This window comes from Perognathus longimembris, chromosome 10 (genome assembly GCF_023159225.1).
Source record: "Perognathus longimembris pacificus isolate PPM17 chromosome 10, ASM2315922v1, whole genome shotgun sequence".
Classification (NCBI taxonomy): domain Eukaryota; kingdom Metazoa; phylum Chordata; class Mammalia; order Rodentia; family Heteromyidae; genus Perognathus; species Perognathus longimembris.
The window spans coordinates 20,243,056-20,263,254 of NC_063170.1; the positions used below are offsets into that span (position 1 = coordinate 20,243,056).

General features: G+C 52.0%; 1 protein-coding gene and 1 non-coding gene across 3 annotated transcripts; both read right to left on the reverse strand.

The window, feature by feature from the left end:
- Window positions 1-656: 656 nt before the first annotated feature.
- On the reverse strand, window positions 657-18,216 carry Adgrg5 (adhesion G protein-coupled receptor G5). Of its 2 annotated transcripts, none has more exons than XM_048354814.1 (12): window positions 18,181-18,216; window positions 8,503-8,604; window positions 8,304-8,379; window positions 7,675-7,831; window positions 7,193-7,309; window positions 6,754-6,870; window positions 5,646-5,798; window positions 4,379-4,500; window positions 3,955-4,223; window positions 3,675-3,795; window positions 1,527-1,804; window positions 657-1,294 (listed from the first exon to the last, which is right to left on the reverse strand). In XM_048354814.1, exons 2-12 carry the CDS (start codon window positions 8,564-8,566, stop codon window positions 1,191-1,193), a joined length of 1,578 nt encoding a protein of 525 aa, XP_048210771.1. In that variant the 5' UTR covers window positions 8,567-8,604; window positions 18,181-18,216; the 3' UTR covers window positions 657-1,190. The 2 variants fall into 2 exon arrangements, with proteins under 2 accessions (XP_048210771.1, XP_048210770.1); XM_048354813.1 differs by lacking the exon at window positions 18,181-18,216 and adding an exon at window positions 8,700-8,780.
- LOC125358893 lies at window positions 9,401-9,532 on the reverse strand. The gene has a single exon (XR_007212421.1). It is a non-coding gene; the product is annotated as a small nucleolar RNA SNORA40 (small nucleolar RNA).
- Window positions 18,217-20,199: the final 1,983 nt, after the last annotated feature.

A 20,199-nucleotide genomic window follows, 5' to 3' on the forward strand; every position in this document is an offset into this window, starting at 1 on the left:
CCACAGACCCCTGACCACCCCAGCTTAGGAGCCAATGGCGCTGCATGCAGGTCAACAGCTCCCCCTGGTGTCCATGCTGGGAAAAGCACTGTGTTCATGAGCATTCTCTTCCCCTTGGGGCTGGCAGGCAGGTAGGTCTAAGGCAAAGGGGTGTGGTCAGAGCTTGGGATTCTGCACTCCCACCCGCTTTTCTGCCAGAGAAAATCCAGTCCAGTCCAATCATCTAATAGCGAGGTCCCCGGATGCCAGTTGGCTCAGCTGCAAGGAATGAGGCACTAACTTGTATCCCCTGGAAAGCCAAGTGTTTGGAGCACTGAGAGGGAGACCCTGGGAAGAACTGGCACTTCTCGATCTTCGGGAAGGATGGGCTTTGAGTTAAGGCCAGCATCCTTGGGTGGTTAGAAAAACATACAGTAGGGGCTGGGGATATGGCCTAGTGGCAAGAGTGCCTGCCTCATATACATGAGGCCCTGGGTTCGATTCCCCAGCACCACATATACAGAAAATGGCCAGAAGTGGCGCTGTGGCTCAAGTGGCAGAGTGCTAGCCTTGAGCAAAAAGAAGCCAGGGACAGTGCTCAAGCCCTGAGTCCAAGCCCCAGGACTGGCCAAAAAAAAAAAAAAAAAAAAAACAAAAAAAACAAAAAAAAAAAGAAAAACATACAGTGAGGCCTTGACACTGGTGGGCCTCAACATCCTGGAGGAGGGCCAGAGGCTGGAACCAGGGCTGGGCGGGTTCTCCACAGGAGGAAGCAAACCCAGCCTCCAACAGGTAGATGGAGATCATGGGGGAGAGCAGATAGGAATTCCACCCCACCCCATCACTTGTTACAATGCTCCCGTGGCCCCCATATCCACTGATGGGGAAACTGAGGTGGGGGAGCGTTCCATGAGAAATAATAGCCACAAGATCATTAGAGCTAGGCCTTGAGATGCGGTCTCCTGACTCTCCACCCAGTGCTCTTCCCATAGGGTGGCTCACTGGGGCTGCCCACTCCCTGGGGGAAACTGGACCACCTTAGAGCAGAAGGCCAGAGAGGCAGAGCCAGGCCTGTCTTCTGGAGGAGATGGGGGATCTGGAGGGCACACGGGCCTCTGAGCCCAGCTGTAGACCTGCCACCTCCTGTGCCAGGGGCCAGGGCCAGGGATGCCACAGCCAGAGCAGCTGGGGCTCCAGGCCAGGAGACCAGGTCAGTGTGTCGTCATCTGGGAAGAGCTGACCCCTTCCAGCTCTGTCTTGGCCTCTGCCTGGGAGTGGCACCTCTGGGAGCAGAACCACAGGAAGAGGAAGAGACCTGAAAGATAAGGCTGGTTACAGGGGGCATCAGCAAGCAGTAAGGGACCTCATGCGGTTGGAGGACAGAGGGACAGACTCTAGGAGTAAGAGGATTCTGAATGTGCCCGTCAGGGTAGAGCCCCTCCTCCACGCAGAGCAGCTGCGCATGCGCAGCTGTGGACTCAGCCCCCTCCCCAAGCACCCTGCCAGCTGCCCGTCACTTGTGCCCTCCTGCCACCCACTGGCCTTACCATAGAATGAGTTGAAGATGGTGAAGAGGAAGAGCTGGGGCAGCAGGAAGACACCAAAGGAGAAGAAAGCCAAAGCCCAGGTGGTGCCCAGCAGTACGGTGAGGCCCAGCACGGTGACAGTGTCCCGGCAGGCCCGGGTGCTTGGGGCCTTCCGGCCAGCGCGCAGCCTGTGCAGGGCCCACAGTGCCCAGGCCAGCACCACCAGGTTAAACAGGGACATGAGACCACCATAGCCCATAACCAGCACACCATGCACCACAGGGCTACACAGCCAGCACCTGCAGGACAGGGGTGAAGGCCAGGGTCAGCCCCGCCCTAAGGCCAGAGGGAGGCCAGGCATGCTGGGCCCCTGGGACTGTCTCATCCCTGCCTGGGCTTGCTGCTCCCACCATTGTCTGCTGCGGGCCATCCAGCTCCCCAGCCAGCCCACCGCAACAGGGCCACCAGTCCCCCTTAGCCGCCTTTCTGAAGCCCTGTCATGCCTGCCCTTTCAGCCTCACCTGGGTCAGGTGAGAGAGGTGTACAGCATCCTACGGGATCCTGAATGTGTCCTCTCTGCCCTATCACACAGTTGCCACCCTCCTGCCACCGCCACCCAGCTTAGAGGCCTTCCTAGAGCAGCGTGTGATGCCCCACCCCCTGGCTTAGTGGAGGGGGCTCTGCACTGGAGAGTGGGGAGCAAAGGAAAGAGTGAGGGAAACCCCAGTGAAGGCTCAGCCTTAGCCAGAGAGAGGCCTGCGGGGCTCGGTCCCAGGACCTAGGCCCTCCCTGTGGCCTTCAGGTCTTCCAGGATGCCTTCAGAACAAGCACTGCCTCCTGAGTTAGACACAGTCATCTGCTTGACGTGAGGCATCCCAGACAGTTCCCATGACAACCAGGAGACAGGAAGCCCATGGTCCTAGCATCCCAGGGGGAGGGAAAATAGAGCAGGAACAGGAAGGGCTGCCTCCTAGAGTGGGGGATCCCTGTATCCTTGCACTGGTATGCCTCCTGTCTTGTAGACATGTCACTTGAACTCTCTGGTCCACGTTACACGTTATATATAATAAAATACATCCTCAGTCCGGTGCCAGTGGTTCATGCCTGTAATCCTAGCTATTCAGGAAGCTGAGCTCCAAGGATCATGGCCCAGACCCGGTGGGAAAATGTGTGAGCCTCTTATCTCCAGTTAACCAGCAAGAAGCCAGAAATGGAGCTGTGGCAGAATGGCACAAAACCAAGCAGGAGTATGATGCTCTAAGTTCATAGTACAAGGACAAAAATAAGAATAAAACACATCTTCACAGACACATCCCTTGGAGCCACCAACCCAGCCTCCTGGGAAAGTACCGAACCCACTCCCAACTCTACTGCCGGGCACAGAGGTGGACTGTCTGTTTGTGGTCAACTCCCAGCTCAGCCTGGATTTGGGGGCATACCCTAACTCTGAAGCAGGGATGCCAGGGGGCTTGCCCCCAGCACAATGAGTGCCCACAGCCCTCTCCGATCTCTAACTGGCCAGGGTCACAGAAGGAATGGAAGGAAAGCCAGAGTATGCAGACACAGCTCCTGAGGTGTCTCATACTGTGGAGAGTGTTTCACAACAAAGAGCTTAACGCTGGGTTGCCTGAGTTAAAGGAGGCAGCAGCAGACTGCTCTCCAGGCCTAAGGGACACCCACATGCTGAGCTCTCACCATAGTACTCCCCTAGCCCAGCCCACTTGGTCTTTCCTCCAAGTAGGAGGAGATCTGGAGTGTTTATCAATGCTCAGAGCAGCTCCCAGAGCCCCTGGAGCCTGAGAAGCAAGGCTTGGGTGCCAGAGCAGCAGGCACAGTCTGAGCTGGGCTGGCCGGCTAGAGCTAGGTGACACTGATGGTGCTGTCACATGGTTGTGTACCAGGGGAGTGGAGGCCGAGGTATCCTGACCTTGGAGCTGTGGCACCTTCCTGGAATCTGCCAGTACTAAGCAAAAGCCACCCTTCGGGAGCCCTTCTGGATGTAGCAGGAGGTAGGTGTACACACACACACACACACGCCTTCCCCAGTTAAGCCACAGCCCCCTCCCTGCCCCTCAGCCTGGCCTGGCCCACAGCATGGTCCCCCTAGAGCCCCCCTCTCCCCACCCCCAGCCCCACTGCAGCTAGCAGACCACATATCCAGGAACTCACATGGCCACACTGTTCTGGAAGCCCGTGTGGTTTCCCTGCCTGTGGGCGAGTGGGATTGTGCAGGGTCCATACACGGAGCTCTGCACAGCGAGGAGAAGCAGCACCAGGAGGGCCGGAACCCCTGGGAGGGGGCAAAGACTCAGGACCTTCCCAAGGTGGGAGACAGAAGGCAGGCAGAGGGACTCAGAACTCCAGCCTGGAGCCCGGTCGGGCCTCGCAGGGACGGCTCCAGGCTGAGGAGACCAGCACCCCGCCCGGCCCGGGGGAGGGGAGTTGTTACCCCAGCCCAGCACGCAGAGCTTGAGCACGTAGTGACGGATGTAGGTGTTGTAGACGCGGCCCAGGAGCAGGTAGAGGTTGAAGCCTTCCACAGCCATCCAGGTGAGGCAGCTGAGCAGGGTGTAGTGGAGGGCTGCCGCCAGCGCTGTGCATGCGGCCCCAGGCACCGGGGCCACCGCCCGATTGGCGCTCAGAAGGAAGGCGACGTTTAAGAGCAGCACAGAGACGTGCAGGTTCACGTGGATGCGTGCGATGGAGTCACTCTGCTTCCTGTGGGCAGGGTGGAGGGCAGGGGGACATGGCCCTCAGTGGCCTGGGGACATCGCCCAGGCAGTGCCACCCCTGGGCTCAGAGGGGCATAGGATAGGGCAGGGGATCCAGGAGGCTTGATCAGGATACACAGGCCTGGCTGGGGGCAGGGTTACCTGGCCTGGATGGACAGCAGGATGACCAGCAGCGAGGCCACGATGGAGACGCTGCAGCCCACGAGGGAGATGTACTCCAGCGGTGCCCGCAGCGCTGCAGGGAGCTGGGCTGGGGAAAGCTGCTGCAGGAGCAAAGGGGAGCTGGAGACCCAGAGCAGACCCAGGCCATGGGGCTACCCCAGACTCAGCTCCAAGCCCCCCGCCTGCAGCCCAGCCCGATCCTAGAAGGATGGAAGCCAGCGCACACATGGCGCATGTTTTCCCTGATATGCAAAGGCTAGATCTAAACTACACCGGGACAGGACCAATTACACACGACTCCAGGCATTCACACACCGTGGGACCAAAGGAGGATATTCTTAGGAGAGGAATGAAAGGCACAACACCGATGTGCCTCTGATCATATAAAGTAATATTTATTGAAACGAACTCCGGGAATTGGAAACAAGAGATTTTTTTCTCTTTTGTTTTGCTTTTTGTCTTGTTTGTTCATTTACCTATCTCTGGGAGGGCAAGGTGGGGCACAGAAACGGAGGGATAAAGGGTACTCACTAGACACTGTATTGAAAATGAACCGTTATGACTTGTGGGTGGGGTTGGGAGGGAGAAACTGGGAGAGAGCGAGGGAAGGGGTGACATTGCCCCCAAAAATGCACTCTCTACCTGGCTTACATAACTGTAACCCCGCTGTATGCCACCTTTATAATAACAACTTAAAAATAATCAATAGAATGGTTTTAAGCCAGGGCAGAAGTGTTAACTTTCACCCTCACCTCTTCTATAATGCCTCCCCTCCCCCCTACACACACTACTCTATCACACAGGTGGGGGCAGCGCACCGCCATGTATGCAGACAAGTGTGACAGGCCTGGCCAATCACAAGCCTGCCTCCCTTTGCCCATAGTGACTGTGGAAGGATGAACACAGGACCTGGTGAGACTCAGCACTGAGACTGATGGGTAGAAGTGCACAGTCTCTGGCCTGGAAGCCAGCAGTGAAGGAACCTGAAATCCCTGGAAGCCATCCTGTAGTACCATGAGGCAGCCAGACCCGAGCCAGCACAATTGAGGAACAGAGATGGAGTCCTATCTTAGTTATTATTCAGCCCCTGGATCAAGCCATGCCTGAAGCCTAAGTGAACTGTTTTAAGAAGCCTGAGTCTCTCTCTCTCTCTCTCTCTCTCTCTCTCTCTCTCTCTCTCTCTCTCTCTCTCTCTCTCTCTCTCTCTCTCTCATCTCTCTCTTGCTTGGGCTGGAGGCACACATACCATGAGAACAGCGAAATAGGTGAGGTGGTTGCAGTGACAGAGCACCTGGGAGGGGGAGGGCTGCTCTGTGCGACAACCCTCGGGGCTCCAGGCCCCCTGGGAGTGTTGGCTGTCCCCCTCCTTCCAGAAGACACAGGTTAGGGTGTAGCCTTCCTGAGAGGAGATTGAGGTCAGTCCGGGAGGTACTGGGTGGGGTCTCCCAGGTCAAGATCAGGGAGGCCCGGGGCCCAGGGAGATTTGAGGGCGCCTTGGTGGGCACTGCGTGTGTGGTGGCCAGGCTGTGGCAGCCCCAGAGGTCAGCCCCCCCCCAGCAGGGAGTGACCTGGGTAAGCCACCAAGCCTCTTGGAGCCTGTAGTGGATGAAAAATGGGGACATATGACTTCTGAGGGCCCAGCACTGGCCTTTTGTCCAGCAGATACGAGGAAGCTGCTGTCTCCTCCATCCTCCCCCAAAACAGGGGTGCACAGAAGGTTCAGATCCAGCCCCGGAGGGAGAAAAGACTCATAGCCAAGTCACACAGTGGAGGGATGGGGGATGCCATACAGGCAGCCCCACCCCCACCCCACCCCCCCACCCCCACCCCCGCCGCCACCCCAGAATCAGAGGGTAGGAGTGGGTGCTGAGGCCTGAAAAGGTAAGTTCATTTCCTTGAAAGTAGAGCAGGAGCTTGATTCCAGGCAGAGAGGACAACAGTGACAAAGCCCAGGGGTACAAGGACAGGCATGGGGGGCTGGGGGTGGGGGGGGGGGTGCCTGGAAGCTGTAATCCTAGCACTCAGGAAGCTGAGATCCAGAGGCCTGCAGTTCAAAGCCAGTCTAGACAGAAAAGTCCAAGAGATTCTATTTCCAAAATAACCAGAAGAAAGCAAGGCTGGAAGTGTGGCTCAAATAGCAAAGCTACAGCCACGTAAACGAAGCAAGCACAGAATTTAAGCAGCAATACTAGAAAGGGGGGGGGGGGAAAGGCTTCATTCTCATGTCTTGGGCAGAAATTTCAAAGAGTGATGGATTTTGATTCGTTGTTTCAGAAATAGTTCCTCGGGGTGGAGTTTAGTGGAACCACAGAGAGGCAAGGGCAGGGTGGGGGTGGGGGCACCCCCAACCCTACCAGGCTTTGGTTGTGCCAGAAGCTGATGTTGACGGGCTCACTGAGGTTGCTCACAGGTCTGTGGCCCAGCTGGGCCCCCAGGACATAGTCATTGAGCAAGGATGAGCTGCTGTCATCCTGGAAGAGCAGAGGGAGAGATGGTGAGTGGAGGGGACCTGGGGAGACCCTGGAGGGGGCCCAAGCCCTCCTTTCCCAGCCCGTGCTCCCTGAATATGCCTCTGGGTCTGTCTCCCACCAAGAGACAGGCACCTACACGCCAGATTCTTAGCCCTGGCTTACAGATTGCCATTGCCGCACCTCCCCGCCACGGGTGGGACACTGAGGCCCCGTGAGGAACCAGGGCGAGCTTGGGTGGTGCAGTGCGTTGGTCCCCCTGAGTACGGGTCCCCACCCAGAGGCCAGCTGGTGGCATGGAGGCCTGAAGCTGCCCTCTGCTGACCTGGAAGAACCGGTTAGTGAAGAAGTAGATGCAGATGAGGCGAAGTTCCTGGAGCCTGGTCCTGCAGGCATCCCGGGTCAGCTCTGCAGGGAACTGCATGGCATGCCGGGCCCGGGGCTGTGGACGACCCGCACAGGTGAGCCTGGGGCCCTCCGCAGGCTGCACCTCCTCCCAGAACCCCAGATCCTGGCTGCCCATTCCCACCCTGGAGCCACCCACCAGGTATCCAGCTAGGATCCCAAAAGGACCCAGGGTTCCCGGCCTCTCCTGCTGCTGCTGCTCCTGGACTCCCCTGCTTAAGGGGCCACAGCACACCTCCTTTCCATTATTCACAGGAACATCACCTCAGCTTCCCAGGAGGCACCTCCCACCTACTTAGGTTAGCACCTGGGCTGGGCAAAGTCAGAGCCCAACCTCCCCCGGTCCCAGGACCTCCAGGCAGAGGCAGCTGGCTCCCAGACCCCTGGTGGGCCACCTCTGACCTGGGGGCCCTGCTTCAGGGTGGCACTGCTCAGGGAGAGGCCTGTGAAATTGCAGGCCAGCTTGAAGACCATAGACTGGATGGAGCGCGTCTGCAGGGTCAGGTTGTGGCCAGGGAAAGAGGCGTTTAGCAGCTGCTGCTCCAAGCGGTGGATGTGCCTGAGGGCAGGACAGGTGGCCACAGGGACCAGAGCTTGAGGGTGGGGCCGGGGCCTGGGAGGGGGTGTGGCCTGATCCAGGGGTGGGGTCAGCTCACTGGGAATGGGCAGAGCCAGTGGGGGTTCTAGGCAGCCTTTCAGGGCAGGGTCTCCCATCCCTACCCCATCCTTCCCATGGGGCTGACTGCTCCACCCACTCATCCCCAGCTCAGGAAAATGCAGCCATCCTCCCCACCTGTAGATTAAAGGCCCATGGTCCCTTCAGGGATGTCACACACACACACACACACACACACACACACACACACACTCCAGGCAATAAACTGCAGGAGGGGAGTGACACACCCTGCATCTCCAGAGCCAGTGCTAGGCACACAGTAGGTCTTCAGTAACTGCATACTGAGCACAGTCACTAGGGGTCACTAGACCAGCCCAGGACCACTGATGGGGGAGCTGGGGAGGGAGGCACTTACCCCATATGGATGGACGGCTTCCGACCCCGGGGCTGCTCCATGGTCTCCATAAAGAGCAAGAGTTCTTCTGATGTCACTGGAGGCAGCAGAGCTCAGACCCCTTCATCAAGCTCCTCAGCACCACCTCCACCACCACCCCATCCCTTGTGACAGCCTCCCCCTCCATCTCACCACTGAGGGCTCCCCAGAGCCTACCTACCTGCCATCTCGCACGGACAGGTCAGAAGACCCAAGCAGAAGAAAAGGACCCAGCAGAGATCCATGTTCTGGGCCCAGTCCCCTCTCTGTGCCAAGTCCTGCCCTGGAAAATCAGTACTGTCAAGTACCGTCATCATTATAGAGAAAGAGCTCCCTCTGCCTTCTGCGTACCTGGCGTGTCCCTAGGGTAGGACCTACCCAGTAACTCCTGCATCTCATGAAAGAGGAAACCAAGGCTCAGGGGGCAAAGGGTCTTGCTTTGCTTGGAGGTCCCAACCTGAAGTCACGTTTCTGTGACTCCAGAATGTTGGACTGGTTTATAAGAGCTGCCATTAGCAGCCTGGCCTGAAATTCCTGTCCCCAAAGAAAGGCTCTCTCCGGGGATTCCCCAACTCAGATGGTAAATTTAGTTTGTGTGTGTGGTTTTTTGTTTTTTTTTAAGCTAAAAGATTGTGTAAAATACTCAAGGCCCAGGGCTGCTAGAGGATAATTTCTAGCAGAAGGCATTGCTGGGTTGGGGAACTGAGACCACGCTATGGAAACTGCAAGGCTATTTCAAAAATCCAGCGGCAGAGAATAGAATGTCCCTTTTCCATGCCTCCTAGTTCCTCTTAGGCTAGGAGAGGTTTTTGTTTGTTTGTTTGTTTGGGGGGGGGGGGGAGATAAAGTGGCAATCCTAATCTCAGCCAGCTGTGGAACTGAAACCAGTTCTTCCTGGCCTGTTTGCAAGGGAAGTTGCATCATGAGGACGGCTGAGATCGTGGCAATAGAAAAATAACACAACCTATTTTTTTAAGTGCTGATTTAATACAGCTCAGAGTTCTCTAGTGACCTGCACTTTTATTGATTATTCTTTATTCTTAGAATCAATACCTCCATCACTTTAAACTGCCTTAGGTCTTACCCTAGTTCTTACTTGTACCCAAGCTCACACTGAACAGTGAGTTCTGGCTGGCAAAAGAGGGCTGGTTTTTACTTTTGCAGCTGTTTGTAAGTCACTGTCCACAAATTAAGTAAAATATACAAGTGCTACCGTGTGTGTATGTGTGTGTGTGTGTGTGTGTGTGTGTGTGTGTGTGCCTGTACTTGAACTCATTGCCTGGGTGCTGTCCTTTAGCTTTTTTGGCTCAAGGCTGGCACTCTACCACTTGAGCCACACCTCTACTTCTGGCTTTTTTCTGGTTAGTTAGAGATAAGAACCTCACAGACTTTCCTGCCCAGCTTAGCTTTGAACCTGGATCCTCAGACCTCAGCCTCCTGAGTAGCTAGGATTACAGGTGTGAACCCCTGGCGCCCAGAGCTACCTTTGTTTGTCTGTTTTTAAGTGCTCTGACAGCTGGGGGTCTAGGTAAGCCAATAAACTGGTTTCTAATAGTAACTGGAACACAAAAACACTGAGCCTGGAAACACATTGACTGGTTCACGGCTGACAAAGCCAGAGGAAGGAAGGGGTTCCACCAAAGGAGCTGAGAAGCAAACGACCAATGTCTGAACGAGTTGTCAGTGGTGACATCTGACATCTGGTAACACCTGGACTCAGAGGAACCCATACCTCCTGGACACTGCTTCCCCAGTTTTCCCCTGGGGGCAGAAGAAGCGGAGGGGGCAGGGCTTGGCATGAGGCTGGTGTGAGCATGAGTACAAGGTGGTGCAGGTTGCTTCCAAGAGACACCAGCATACCACAAGCCCCTGCCCAGTGTGCTACCAGGCCAATGTCACACTGCCTGTGCTGGCAAGAGGCAGGAAGCCCAGCAGGGGCCAGTACTTGCACAGATAGAAAGCAGAGGGTGGCAGTGGTGGCAGCTCTTGGAAGGAAAGCAGGAACCTCACTCACAGCCAAGATCCCCCTGCCAATAAAGCAGACATGGGGTCCCATGGCAGTGAGAGACCGGAAGTCTGTCTGTACTGTAGGCCTGCCCTGGAAACTGGAGAGAAAGAAACACTTGCAAAGTTACTTTCTGGTAAGGCTGCCTAAGACCGAAACTAGAGCAAGAGAACTGAGTCCACCACCACAAACATTGCACCAAATGACAAGGAACAGAGGTCTAAGCCAGGGAAAGATCCAGAACCCAAAGAGAGTCCCTCTGTGCTGTACGCATGTAAGGCTAGATCAGAAAGACTAAGAACATCTCAGTGAGACTCAAGGCCTTGTACCAAGGGTACAAGGGTATAAACTTGGGGTGTTTCACCACTGGAGAAATCTGAAGCCTGAGCACAGAAAGGAACTAGAGGCCAGGCATTGGTGGCTCACACCTATAATCCTAACTAGTCAGAAGGCTGAGATCTGAGGATCGCAGTTCAAAACCAGCCTGGGTAGGAAATCCATGAGACACTTATTTCTAATAAACCACCAGAAAAACCAGACATAGTGGTGTGATTCAAAGTGATAGAGTACTAGCCTTGAGCAAAAGAAATCAGAGACAATGCCCAGGCACTGAGTTCAAGCCCCACCACCAACAAAACAAAAAAGGAACTAACTAAAGAAATAACAAAACCAAAACACAAACCAACTACAGGGTGAGTTGACTCAGCTCCCTATATCAAAACCAGGAATAAACGCTATAAACATCATTTCTATATCAAGTATAAACATCATTTCTATCACCTGCTACTCTTCCTTTACCCTGCGTCTAATAGCCAGTCAAAGATTTTTTTTTTTGGCCAGTCCTGGGGCTTGGACTCAGGGCCTGAGCACTGTCCCTGGCTTCTTTTTGCTCAAGGCTAGCACTCTGCCACTTGAGCCACAGCGCCATTTCTGGCCGTTTTCTTTATATGTGGTGTTGGGGAATTGAACCCAGGGCTTCATGTATATGAGGTGAGCTCTCTTGCCACTAGGCCATATCCCCAGCCCCGCCAGTCAAAGATTTTAAGACAGGGCTGGGAATATGGCCTAGTGGCAAGAGAGCTCTCCTCATATACATGAAGCCCTGGGTTCGATTCTCCAGCACCACATATCTAGAAAACGGCCAGAAGTGGCGCTGTGGCTCAAGTGGCAGAGTGCTAGCCTTGAGCAAAAAGAAGCCAGGGACAGTGCTCAGGCCCTGAGTCCAAGCCCCAGGACTGGCCAAAAAAAAAAGATTTTAAGACACACATAAAATCAAGTTAAAGAAAAGATCATTTTCAAGAGACAAAAGAAGCCAGATTTAAAAAAAAAAAAAAAAAGCAGACCTAGAGACTTCCAAAGTGTTGGAATTCACAGACAAGGACTCTGAGTTACTTTGACAAATATGCTAAAGGTTGCAGTGGGAAAAGTAGACTTCCAAGAACAGACGGGGAATTGCAGGAAACTCTTAGAGGGTGTCAAGTAGAAATACTTCCACTCGGTGATCACTTAGATAAATAACAGCAGTAGGGTCAGAGACTAGATCAGTCATTGCCAGAGAATGAGGAGAAAATGCTAACGACAAAAGAGCACAAGGGCAGTAGCATGTTGCTTATCTTCTATGTGAAGTCCTACCTCCATAAGCCAGATGTCAAAAAACCAAGTCAACAGTATATTGAGAGGCCAGGAGCTGGTGACTCACACCTGTAATCCTAGCTACTCAGGAGGCTGAGACCTGAGGATTGTGCCTTGAATCCACCTAGGCAGGAAAGTCCATGAGACTCTTATCTCCAATTAATCACCAAAAAGCCAGAAACACAGTTGTAGCTCAAGTAGCTGATTACTAGCCTTGAGCACAAGCCCCAGGACTGGAAAAAAAATCTGCAAAAACTGACCTTAAAGAGGAAAGGTTTACTTTGGCTCAGGGTTTCAATCTAAGGTCAGCTGGTACCACTGCTCTCAAACTGTGCAAGGCAGAGCATCATGGCCAAAGGGCATAGTGGAAGAAAGCTGCTCACTTCATGGTAGCCAGGGAGCAGAGAGGGAAGGGAAGGCAAGGACCAGGGACAAGGTATACCCTTCAAATGCACCTCCCCAAAGTAAGTTCCAAAGGCTGCTTCTTCCGACAAGACACACATCTAAGCAGCCCAATCCACTATGAACTTATCCATGGATTAGTCCATTAATGAGGTCTGTAAAGCAAAACAGGCTGGGGGCATGGGGGCATGGTTCAAGTGGTAGAGCACCTGCCTAGAAAGTGCAAGGCCCTGAGTTCAAACTACATACATACCCCCTACACACACACACACACATACCCTACAACCATATGCTTCCATTTTTCTAGTACTGGATTTGCAGAGATCAGAAACAGGACTATGCCCAGTAAGAGACTGTAGAGCTAGTCTTCCAGTCCCAGCTGAGACTCTAATCTCTAAGGATTGCTTCAAAACATATATAAACTTTACATTCCAAATATCCTTTGACTCAAGAACATCTATAATGTATAAATTTATCATCTGGAAATAATAGAACAAGCCAGGAATATATACCTGCAGAAATGTTTAAAACATTTTTTTCATACAGAAAACTTGAACAGTGTAATTGTCTCTTGACACAATAAGCTAGAGTTCAACAAATTGAACTCCAGTGCCACTCTGGAGAACAGCTTGGAAGTTTTATATAAAACTAAATATGTACCAGGCGCTAGTGGTTCACACCTGTAATACCAACTACTCAGGAGACTGAGATCTGAGGATCAAGGTTCAAAGCCAGCCTGGGCAGGAAAGTCCCCATGAGACTCTTACCTACAATAAATGAGTCAAAAAAGGCAGAAGTAGCGCCGTGGTTCAAGTGGTAGAGTGCTAGTCTTGAGCACAAAGAGGCTCAGAAACAGTGCCTAAGAGTTCAAGTCCCACAACCAACCAAAAGAGAAAAACTAAACTAAATATGCCAGCACCTGGGGCACTGGTGCCAATGGCCTGTAATCCTAGCTATTTAAGGGTTGAGATCTAGGATCGTGATCCTAAGCAAGCTTGGGCAGAAAAGTCCATGAGACTCTAACTTCAAAAAAACAGCAAAAACTTGGGTTAGAAGTGTGAGTCAAGGGGCTGGGGATATGGCCTAGTGGCAAGAGTGCTTGCCTCATATACATGAGGCCATGGGTTCAATTCACCAGCACCACATATACAGAAAATGGCCAGAAGTGGCGCTGGTGGCTCAAGAGGCAGAGTGCTGGCCTCGAGCAAAAAAAAAAAAGCCAGGGGGCTGGGGATATGGCCTAGTGGCAAGAGTGCTTGCCTCGTATACATGAGGCCCTGGGTTCGATTCCCCAGCACCACATATACAGAAAATGGCCAGAAGTGGTGCTGTGGCTCAAGTGGCAGAGTGCTAGACCTGAGCAAGAAGAAGCCAGGGACAGTGCTCAGGCCCTGAGTCCAAGCCCCAGGACTGGCCAAAAAAAAAAAAAAAAAAAAAGAACATTTGGGCTGGGGATATAGCCTAGTGGCAAGAGTGCCTGCCTCATATACATGAGGCCCTAGGTTCGATTCCCCAGCACCACATATACAGAAAACGGCCAGAAGCGGCGCTGTGGCTCAAGTGGCAGAGTGCTAGCCTTGAGCGGGAAGAAGCCAGGGACAGTGCTCAGGCCCTGAGTCCAAGGCCCAGGACTGGCCAAAAAAAAAAAAAAAAAAAAGCCAGGGACAGTGCTCAGGCCATGAGTCCAAGCCCCAGGACTGGCCAAAAAAAAAAAGAAGTGTGAGTCAAGCATTAAAGACTAAGCAAGCTGAACGAGCATGAAACAGTGAATTCAGACTCCTCTCAGAACAAAGAAACACACACACACACACACACACACACACACACACACTAAAAATTAAATATGTGAGGCTGGGCTATAACTCAGCAGAACCTCCCCGAAGGCGGGGGAGGGATGCCTAAACTAAATGTACCTACCATATGACCAATCAGGCTCTTGGGCTTTTATCCAAGAAATAAAACTCATGTCATACAAAAATCTGTAGAGGAAACTTCATAGCACAGTTCTTTGTAATAGCCCCAAATTGTGCCTTTGGTGGTTGAACAGCTAAACAAACTCATGTTCCCATTCCATGTAATGCAACTCAGCAAGTTAGAGAAATAATTAAAAAAACAAAACAAAACAAAACACCAACTATACACACATCTCGAATGGATCTCAAGGGAATTATAGGGCCAAAGGAAAAAAGGCAATCTCAAACTGTTGCCGACTGTATGATGCGATGCTTAGAACATGCTAGAAATGAAAATTACAGAGCTGGCGAACACAGCAGTGGCTGCCCTGGGCTAGGGAGGGGCTGCTAGGGAGGGGTTGTGTGTGTCAAGTGAAGGAGTCCTGTGTCGATGGAGGGGTTTTGTGTCTCAATTGTGGGGGTTGTGACAAGATAGGACCAGATAGAATGAAATCCTTACCCACTCTGCACACATACATTAATGAATGCATAAAACCTGATGTAGAACTGGGCTCATCTCTGTAATCCTAAATACTCAGGAGGCTGAGATCTGAGAATCTCGGTTTGAAGCTAGCCTGAACAGGGACATCTGTGAGAATCTTATTTCCAATTAACCAGCAAAAACCCAGAATTGGAGCTGTGGCTTTAGTGGCAGAGTACTCCTTGAATAGAAAAGCTAAGGAACAGTGTCCAAGCCCTGAGTTCAAGCCCCAGTACCAGCACAAAAGAAAATAAAAAACAAACAAAAATGATAGAGTCAGCCAGGCATCTGTGGGCCACTCCAATAGTTCTCCCCACTCAGGAAGCTGAGATCCAGAGGATAACAATTTGAGTCCAGCCTAAGCAGAAAAGTCTTAGAGACTCTCTTTCCAAAATAACCAGCAAAAACAAGCTGGAGGCATGGCTTAAGTGGTAAAGTGCCAACCCAGCAATCATAAGGCCCTAAATTCAAATCCTAATACTGCCACATACACAAACAAAAGAAATGCATATATAGCCATGTTAAGGAGGAGGACAGCATATCTGTGAGAAGAGCAGACTAAAAACAATACATTTATGGAATATACTTTTATAGGCTGTGTGTGTGTGTGTGTGTGTGTGTGTGTGTGTGTGTGTGTTGGTCCTAGGGCTTAAACTTATGACCTGGGCTCTGTCCAGAAGCTTTATTGCTCAAGGCTAGCACTCTCCCACTTGAACCACAGCTCTACTTCTGGCATTTAATTGAAGATAAGAGTCTCATGGACTTTCCCTTCCCCCTGGCTTTGAACCCCAATCCTCAGATTTCAGCCTCCTGGGTAGCTTGGATGACAGGCCTGAGCCACCAGGGCCCAGCTGTTTACAGGTATACTTAAGTATATTGTCATACCTAGAAGAATGGTTGCCAAAATGCTAATAATGGTATTTTAAGCAAGTATTTTTTACTCTGTGTATGTGTGTGTACACAAGTACTGGGGCTTGAACTCAAGGTCTTGCACTCTCACATAGCTTTCTTGCTCACAGCTGATACCCCACCACTTGAGCCATGCCTCCATCCTGGCTTTTTTTCTGGTTTATTGAAGATAAAGTTCTTAGGGCTGTTCTTCAAAGAGCTGGTATCAAACTATGATTCTCCAGATTCTCTAGGATTTCAGGCATGAGCCACCGGCACCCAGCTTTTATATTTATGTTTTCTATATTGCTTGAATTTTGAAAGCAAACATTCTGTTCCAGCAGAAAAACTTTCAATGATCTGGATGAGTATTGAAATATGAAAAAATAATAGTGATGTATTGATTATAAAAACAAAATGCAATTGAGCACCGGTGGCTCATGCCTGTAATCCTAGTTACTCAGGAGGCTGACATCTGAGGATCACAGCTTGAAGCCAATCCAGGAAGCAAAGACCATGAAACTCTTATTTCCAATTATCCACTAAAAAGCCAGAAGTGGAGTTGTGGCTCAAGTGGTAGAGCACCAGCCTTGAGTGAAAAAGCTAAAGGACAGCACCCAGGCCTTGAGTTCAAGCCCCAGGACCAGCACCAATAAAATAAAATGCAAGCTGGGAGTGCAGCTGAGTGGTAGAGCACTTGCCTAGCATGCATGAGGCCATGTGTTGGATTCCCAGCACTGGGCTGGGATGGGGGGGGGAAGCATTTTTCAAAGCAAAATAATCCTATTTTTGCCCAAATATATAGCAGAGGTCACTTCTGGGTGATAGATTATGGGTTTGTTTTACTTGTCTGTTTCTTTCTGTTTCCCCATCTGCCATAGTTGTATACATTTCAGTTCCTATTTGCTGCCTTGCAGATAGTTTCCAAGTTACATCTTCAAATATAAACAGTAAATAAATCCAAAAGCTGCAAGATACAAAGGAATTCACTCTGCAAACTCAACTGCTCAGACCCCGGTCACAATGGAAGCAGCGCATCGCCTCCATTCTTACAGTTCTAAGTGTCTTCTAGAGTTTCTTCATGCAAACAGAAGGAATAGAATTTCCCCCACATTATACAAAAAGTCGATCCTCTATACATGGTTCTGCACTTCGCTTGTCACACTTGAAAATGCATCTTGGAACCTTGCTGTTGCAATACCTAGAGCTACTCTACTTCCATTGTACAAGCTAATGTCATCGCAAAGGTTTAGCCAGAATGTACCTAACGGTCGGGTTCATAAGGCAAGAGGTGGGGCACAGCAGTACAGCACTTGCCTAGCAAGTGGGAGGCCATGAGCTCCAACCCCAGTACTGCAAATAATAATAATGATGATAATAATAATAATGACCACGTAACTGGTGAGGGACTCCCACTTCAGGGGCCTTATTGCCCTCTGGCATTGGAGGGGTTGATTCTGGTCTCTGCCTGTAAACAGAGCAGCTAAGCTGGGAGTGGAGCTGCCCTAGGCCCTGGGTTCAATTCTAGCACCACAAGAAAAACCAAAACCAAAAATCAAACAGCACAGTTGTACTTACATTGTTTCCTGCATGTCCAAGTTCACTGTTGGCCATTTGTACGTTGGGTTAGATTTTTTTCCCCTGCTCATTTCTAGAACCTTTTTGCATATTAGGAAAATCCATTCAAGGGTTATTCAGTATGTGATGTTAGGCAAGGAATTTGGCCTCTTTGGGCCTGGGGTTTTCTTAGCTCTCCCAGGGAGAGAAACTCAACCAACCATTTCCATGAAGCATGCTCCTGTGGATCAGGTCCTGGGCCAGGGCCGGGACTCTGAGCAAAGTCCCTGACCAACTACTGTGTGTGAGGCATGGGAACCCCACCCCTGTCTTACTCCTCAGAGTCCCCTGCAACACCAGAGGCTGCTCACACACATATCAGCTGCCCCCATCAGCCACAGCCTGCACACCCTGCTTCCACCCACCCTCTCTCGAGGGGGAAACGGCCCAAAGAGATGCGATTGTCAGCACTATTTCACAGATAGGCAGAGAGAGGCCCAGCAAAGCACAAGAGGGGATATGAGCCAGCCGGCCCCAGGGCTACTTCCCTGAGCCCAAAGCTCCAGTTCCAGATCCTCCAGTCACCCCACCTGTCACTCAAGGAGTAGGACGCTAGACTGGACCCATTTTACAGAGGAGGAAACTGAGGTGCAGAAAAGATGGGTCCTTCCTTGCCCCAAGCTCCAAGAGGGCCACACTGAGGCCAAAGCCTCAGCACCAAATTGCTCCCTTGTTTAAATGGCCTCATTTGAAATAGCAGATCTCTAGATTCCCTGGGTCCCAAGTTCTCAGGAGGATGGGTCCCTAGTTTGCTGCTCCCAGAATGTCACCAGGCTGGTGCCCACTTGGAAAGGGGTATGTCCAGGGCACGTGGGGGATGGAAGCTAGGACAGAGGCCTGGGCAGTAAGGGAAGAGAGGCCCAAGGACAGGGGGGCACAAACCTGTGCAGCTAGCTGTCTCCACTGCTGTCTCTTGCTGTCCCCAGCTTCTGCAGGAAGAGGAAGCTGGAGGCAGGGCCCTTGGCAACCTCTCTGCTGTTGCCTCTCTCACTTGGCCCCTTTGCTTCTCTCACCTCTCTCTACCCCCTATTCCCCTCCCCCATTCTCACTTCTTCTTTCTCTGCAGCAGCCTCTGCTTCATCAGAGCCAAGCCACATCAAGCTCCTCTTGGTCTTACCCCACACTACTTCCAGGGGTGGGGGGAAGCCGCAGTACCTCTTGAAGATGGGTGATGAGGGGGCACCCTGGCGCTGGGTAGGGCTCAAGAGCCACCTTGGCTCCGAGTCCTTGAGCAAGTGCCACCACCTATCCATTCCCACCTAAAAAGAGAGGGAGAGAAGACATGGCACGGTGACTCAAAGTGGTAGAGCATCACCTTGAGCAAAAACTCAGGGCAGCACCCAGGCCCCAAGTTCAAGACCCATGGCTGACAAAAAGAAGAGAAAAGAAAAGAGAGAGCATGCTGGCTGTGTCACTTGACAATCAGTGAGATGGATGAAGGCAGGGATTTCAGGCAAGGGCTGGGCACAGGCCGCTGGCCTCAGGTCCCCAGTTCCCATTCATGGGCTGGGTGACTTGGGGGCCAGATACTTAACTGTCTGCCTTTCACTTTCCTTGTGAGATGGAAATGGCAGTAGCACCTCCAGTGGGGCCTTATCAGTAAGGAAGGTGTCTCATAAAGCCACCAGGAGTCACAGATTTCAGATACCGAAGTCCAGAAAGGGACAGTTTGGTCCCAAGGGGCCCAGAAGAGCCCTCTGGGAAAAAGCGTCTCAGACAGCAGAGGGCAGAAAGTGTGGCCAGACAATGGCCAGCTCTTTGACATCCCCTTGAGTGAGGGGACCCCAAGAAGCCTGGCCCACCGCAGTGCACCTGCTGCAGAACCTCAGAGGAGGGCAGATGCATGCAGCGTGTATGTGCACACATATGCATTTGTGCCTGGATTCCACCCTGATTCCCTGGGTGAGTCAGTACTCAGGAATGTGCCCCTTCCATCTCTGGGGGAAAGAAGATGGAGAGACTGCAACAGGGGGAGAGGGAACAGGCCCTGGCATGGTCTCTCTCCTCCCCTCACCCCCCCCTCCCCATTTGCCCTTCAGCAAACTGCTGTGTGCACCTGGTCCAAGCACCTTGTCCTGCAGGGCTGGGAGCAAGGCAATAATGGAGACCTAACCATGAAACTAGTTTGGGGGCACCAGGGGGCCAGCTGCCTGACTCCACCAACAGATGTCCATGGTGCCATGAATAGGGCTTTTATTAATAATCTAATAGAAGAGTACGTGAAGAAGGCAAGGTAGCAGTCTCTTAGAAGTTACCAACACCAGAGTGAGGGGAAACAATCCTAGGACTGATGACTCCCTATAAACAAGAGATGAAGGTGAGCAGTAAACCAACACAATTAGAATAGGCCGCTGCCTGACTCCAAGGTCTGGGGAAGTTTAGGAGCTGAATAGTTTACCCAGGGTGAATAGTTTATTCCAGGGTGGAATCTGTGGTCTTTGTATTGCTAAGCGCAAGAGATCTTTCTCAGGCCACTCAGCCTTCTGAGAGTCGGAGAATGGCACTGCAGTTCTCCTTGGCAGACCTCATGGCCCTGCATTTCCAGGTTCCTGCACCCTGGCCAGCCCAGCCTGTGAGACTGGGGGAGGAGGCCCCCAGCCAAGCTTGCACTGAGGCTTTTCAGGAACTCCAGACCCTTGTGCACTTGTATCCTTGGCCAGGTTCCCTACAGGTGCCGGGGTGTTGGTTATCTATGCTTTCGTCTTTCTTTGGTCAGTCGTGAGGCTTGAGCTCAGCTCAGGAACTGTCTCTGGGCTTTTGTGCTGAAGGCTAGTGCTCTACCACTTTGAGCCACAGCTCCACTTCTGGCTTTCTGGTGGTTAACTGGAGATATGACTCTCAGGAAGACTTTCCCTGCCTGGGCTGGCTTTGAATGGGAATCCTCAGCTCTCAGCCCCCTGA

What these genes read in the sequence shown, in the direction of transcription:
- Adgrg5 (XM_048354813.1), bottom strand. An exon ending in TTCCAGAACAGTGTGGCCAT is followed by an intron (nt 1,805 to 3,674) that starts GTGAGTTCCTGG and finishes CCTGTCCTGCAG; the next exon opens with GTGCTGGCTGTGTAGCCCTG. An exon ending in CATCTTCAACTCATTCTATG is followed by an intron (nt 1,295 to 1,526) that starts GTAAGGCCAGTG and finishes CTTATCTTTCAG; the next exon opens with GTCTCTTCCTCTTCCTGTGG.